General features: G+C 53.1%; 1 protein-coding gene across 1 annotated transcript; it reads right to left on the bottom strand.

The window, feature by feature from the left end:
* Positions 1–1,818: 1,818 nt before the first annotated feature.
* On the bottom strand, positions 1,819–4,398 carry SIX6 (SIX homeobox 6). Its single transcript, XM_058567929.1, has 2 exons — positions 3,673–4,398; positions 1,819–2,569 (listed from the first exon to the last, which is right to left on the bottom strand). The coding sequence occupies exons 1-2, from the start codon at positions 4,242–4,244 to the stop codon at positions 2,401–2,403; spliced, it is 741 nt and encodes a 246-aa protein (XP_058423912.1). The 5' UTR covers positions 4,245–4,398; the 3' UTR covers positions 1,819–2,400.
* Positions 4,399–4,854: the final 456 nt, after the last annotated feature.

The raw sequence follows: 4,854 nt of genomic DNA, 5'->3' as shown, positions 1-4,854 counted from the left end.
TGGACCTGGAAGCATCAGCTTAAGAGATAAAATTTGCTAACTATCTTCTCCAAATGCTGATTCTGGAGAGCTCCATAGTTAGGATGGGGTGGAGTTGGGGGACAAGACTGGAAATCTCTTGATTTTTCATTGAAGTACCATACTCCTTGGCAGATTCAGGACCATGGTGAGGCAAGGGAGACGCCTACGGTGCAAAATTTAGGGAAGCACTCACTCCCAGATGCCTTGCACTTGCTGCACTTGCTTGACCTTGAGAGTGAATGCCTCCTTAAATTTTCTACTCTAGGTACCTCCCTTGTCTCATCTGAGTCCTGGCCCTGCTCCTTGGCATTCTAGGAACTACCAAGGGCTCTAAGAACCAAAATAGAGTCTTGAGGAAGATCCAGCATCCTAGCCTTTCAGGACCCACAGAAGGGCATTTGCTTCCTTTCTGGAAGAACACCAGCTTGATCACAATGACTTCTCCACTCCTTCCATCTAGAGCTCTTGTGCAAAAGAGTTTTGATTGTCAGCAATTCTCTGGATAAGGGCTGCTGAATACAGTGACAAGCATTTATAAAGTGCAAATGAGGCCAAATCTGTTTAAGCAATTTAGAAACAAAAAATGAACCCTTAATCCTGTCCTGTGGCTTCCCCCATATATCTTGCCATTTGACTGCTTTTTGTCTTCCATGACTTCATTTATTTTTGTTTAGTTTGCATGTCGACACTTCTACCCAAATAAGTTAGGAGGCTTCTGAACCAAGGACCGTCTGCTAAGGACAGAGAGACAAATTGAAAGAGTCTGATGGGGGTGGGGAGAGCTTGAGGAGGGAAGTTCAGCTCAAGTGATTTAAAGATCAATGTCAAATTTTATAATAGGCAATCCATTTCACTAGGAAAAAAGCTTGGAGACTCTGGAGAGCATTTCCTTTTTTAGTGCAAGGACAGTAGGTGTTTTTTTTTTTTTTTTTTTTTTTTTTTTTTTGGTGTATGTGTGTCTGTGTGCCTGCATGCCCCTGCATACTTTGGGAGGACAAGTTAAATCCTAAAAATATTTGAAATTTTTAATTGAGGCTATTACAGGACAATGAGGCTCTGAACCACTTGTTTCATGTTTAATACAGAGATCAGACTTTTTAAATGCCAGTCATTTCTCTGCAGTCTTCTATTTCACCTCAGTATGTGACACGATTACATCCTTTCCACCATCTCAGTATCCCTTTCATTGAAAATCATGCGTTTGATTAAAAACTGCTTCTGCAGCTAGACTAGCAGTTGCTAGTCTAGTTATTACAACCTCTCCTGTCTTCTTTTGTCTTGTTTTAACATGAGTTCTATTCTAAATGTAGCGTATGCTCGTTTTAGCATGATCATGGGTACCTCCTGCTTTTCTACAGGAGGGGGCCTCAAAGGAGATGGAAAGCCTTTCTCATTGCAGACTCTGTGTCAGAATAGTCTTGCATTTTTGTAAAATTGAACTTGCTATTGAGTCCCGGAGTTTGGCTTCCTAAATTATTCCTTTCAGGAACAATTCCTTCATAAAAGTGAGTGTCAGGTGGACAAGCCATAGTTACCTGTGCTAGGGATGTGGGGAGTTGCCTTATAGGGGATGCTCATGTTACCAATTTCTAGGTTTAAATACAGCATACATACACATATATGTACATACATACATACACACAAAGAATGTGAGGAGGAGGTGGGTATGGACCTACTATGGGCTGTTTTAAAAATATACCAGGAGACATCAGAGAAGGCAAAAGATATAGAGAAGACTCAGTGAGACCATTTGCACAAGGGCCCCTGCCTGCCTTGGTAAGGGACGATTTTTTTTTTGGAATCTGAGAGCAGCTCCCTTAATTAAGAAAGGTTGCTCACCAGGTTTTTATTGTTTGGTTTCTTCACACAAAACCCATGGTCTCCACCCTGCCGCTTTAGAAACAGCAAGTTTCCAACATACAGAGAAACCTACCACGGCAGTCTCTTAAATAAGTAAATAAACAGCATATATATGTTTTTTTTAAAAAAAAAAAACTTTAAAGCAAAAGTTATACATATATAACAGCGTCCTTTCGACGTGAAATACCCACGGGAGATTCAGGGCAGGCGCTCAGCATGCAGTTCGGGTTCCGGAGGTATCTTTGCAGCAAAATCCTTGGGATGAAGCAAAGCAAGGAGAACGTGGCGCTGGGTCGGGCCTCACCGTGGACCCCTGTAGTAGCGGCCGGAGGGCGCCAGTGGAGCCGAGCCGCGGGGCGGACACCGCAACCCGAGCCCCCGGGTCCCTGGGCCCGGGTCCCTGGCCACCTGGCTTCACAAGCGCTTGGTTTGCTTGGTCTCATCCTCCCTCCCTCCTTCATTTTGTCTGTCTTGTTTTTTTACTCCGGATTCTGTTTCCGAGCGTGTTGGATGGGCAGCTCAGATGTCGCACTCGCTGTCGCTGGACGTGATGGAGATGGCGGAAGTGGCTGCCTTGCTGGATAGGCTGGCGGCCGGACTGGCGGCGGCGCCCAGGACCTCGGGCGCGCCCTCTTCCTCGGCCCTTAGCGCCCGCCCCGAGCCCTGCGACAGGACCTGCTGCTGGAGTCTATGGGGAAGGAAAGGGACAGAGTCACAGCGCCTGTGTACCACAGCCGCCCGTGCCCCACCCCCCGACTCCGGGTCCCTTAAGCCCGGCTGTCAGCGGCTGTCCCTCAGACTCGGGCAGTTAAAGCGGGTAAGGTGAGGCACCAGAGGCCGGGCAGGAGTCCGCGGCCGCCTCCCCGCGGAGCCTTGCAGTTGTCCCATTCTCCTTCCGAGTCCTGTCTCGGCTCCCCGTCTCCTCGGTCTTTGGGATGTTGGGCTTGCAGGGTCATTCCCGGTTGTAGGTCACCTTTGGGAGATTTACAGTACTGTCAGTATAAATGAGATGTGGGTGACAAGTACAGATCAGGCTCCGAAACAGGGGAACTCCTTCCCAGCGTGCGTCTGCCTAGGGCGCAAGCCTGTGTCAGTGCTCCCGAGGTCCAGGCGGCCCAAAGCTAAAGCCAAAAAGGGCTGCCTGAGGGTTGCATGGGGAGTTTGGGCCTGGGGGCAGAGGCTGGCTTCTTACCCAAAATGTTTGGCTAATTGAGACCCACACGCTGGGGAATGAAAAGCCTCAGCCGACTGACTAGTTTGTTGTTTGGAGACAGGACTGCCCATGCGTGGGAAGAGGAAAACTCGACTTGCCACTTCTTAGAAACAGAAGTTCACCGAAAACTGTTTCCAACGCATTACAGAAGGATGCATCTGGGATTTAAAAATGACAACACTAAACTGCCACATTACTAATAAGCCAGGCTTAATAATAGGAGCCTGGGCCCAGGCTGACAAGAACTGGCTTTGGGCCTTGGGGTCCTTGTTATTTTCGGGATTTTAATTTTTATTTCTTTCCCCCTCCTAATACAGCCTTGGTTTGGTGACTGGAACCTGCTGCTGGAGTGACCCCAGGCGCAGAGAAAGAGAGAGGGGGTGGTGGTGGGGGACCAAGAGCCCGAAAGGAAACCCCCGCCCAGGATCCCAGAACTCAGTGGGCACATAACCGGAGACAGACCACGCTCCCAACCCTGCGGAATCCAAGTCGCCAGGCCCTGGGTAAGAGTGCCCGCGGTGCCGTCGCCTTCCCCCTCCCCGGTGAGCGCAAGGCGCTGGAAGCCTCCAGGTACCGACCTGTTCTTGGCTGCAGCCGCCCGGTCCCTTTGTCGGCGGTTTTTGAACCAGTTGCCCACCTGCGTAGGGGTAAGTCCGGTCGCCTGGGCGAGCTCACGCTTTTTGCTGGGGTTCGGGTATGGGTCCTGCAGGTACCATTCCCGTAGCAGGTGCCGCGTGCGCTCCTTGAAGCAGTGTGTCTTCTGTTCACCGTCCCAAATGGTGCGCGGCAGCGGGAACTTCTTCCTCACGCGGTACTTGTCCACCGGCCCCAGGGGCCGTCCACGCAGCTTCTCAGCCTCCTGGTAATGCGCTTCGAGCCACAGCGCCTGCAGCTTGGCGTGCGACTCCTTGGTGAACTTGTGGTTTTCCAGGATGTGGTAGAGCTCGCGGTAGTTGCCACCGTGAAAGGCCACGATGGCTCGCGCGCGCAGCACCGATTCATTCTTGTTGAGGGCCTCGCAGGCCGCAGGGGCCACGGGCAGCGACCAGAGGAAGCGACCCAGGCGCTCCACGTCGCCGCTCTCCTCCAGAGTCTCGCATACCCCTGCCACTTGCTGGGGACTGAAATTCAAGATAGGCAGCTGGAACATCGAGGCAGCCCCGGCGGCAGCGGGGACGCTGAGCCCGGAGCGGGACACGCAGCAGACGCCCGCGGGCCCGGCCGGGTGCGCCAGGCTCTCCTCGGTGAAGCAGCTCGGGGCAGCCGGGACGTGCGGCCCGGGCGGCGGCTGCGGCGCAGCGGCGGGAGTGAGCGAGCAGGAGCGATAGGAAGAGGTGCCGGCTCTGGCGCTCGGGTTCGGCTGGACTCCGTGAGGGCTCGCAGGCGGGCGAGAGGGCGCCGCTACTGGGGCGGGCGGATTGGCGGCGCGGGCGCCATGGAGACCCCCTGTCAGTCACTGGCTGGCTCTGCCAATCAAGACTGCCCCCAGCTTGCCCCGGCCATTTCAGCACCTCCCCGCTCTCGACAGCGCCCGCCGTTCACCCGCGGACTTTTCCGCAGTATTTTGCAGAACCTGGAGGAGGAAAAGATGAGCGAGTGGCTGGAAGAAAAAGAAAGGCGAGAGCAGCAGCATTTCGACACCCGCCCTCCTCCAGCCTTTTTCCTCCCTCCTCCTCCTCCGCCTTCCCCCCCCAAAAGAGGCCATGATGCTACAGGAACCCACTTTGGGGCGATGCGCTGCCTGGGTCAAGAGGTCTCCA

This window comes from Diceros bicornis, chromosome 24, assembly GCF_020826845.1.
Source record: "Diceros bicornis minor isolate mBicDic1 chromosome 24, mDicBic1.mat.cur, whole genome shotgun sequence".
In the NCBI taxonomy this organism is placed as follows: Eukaryota; Metazoa; Chordata; class Mammalia; order Perissodactyla; family Rhinocerotidae; genus Diceros; species Diceros bicornis.
This window is presented reverse-complemented; position numbering and strand designations above follow the sequence as displayed.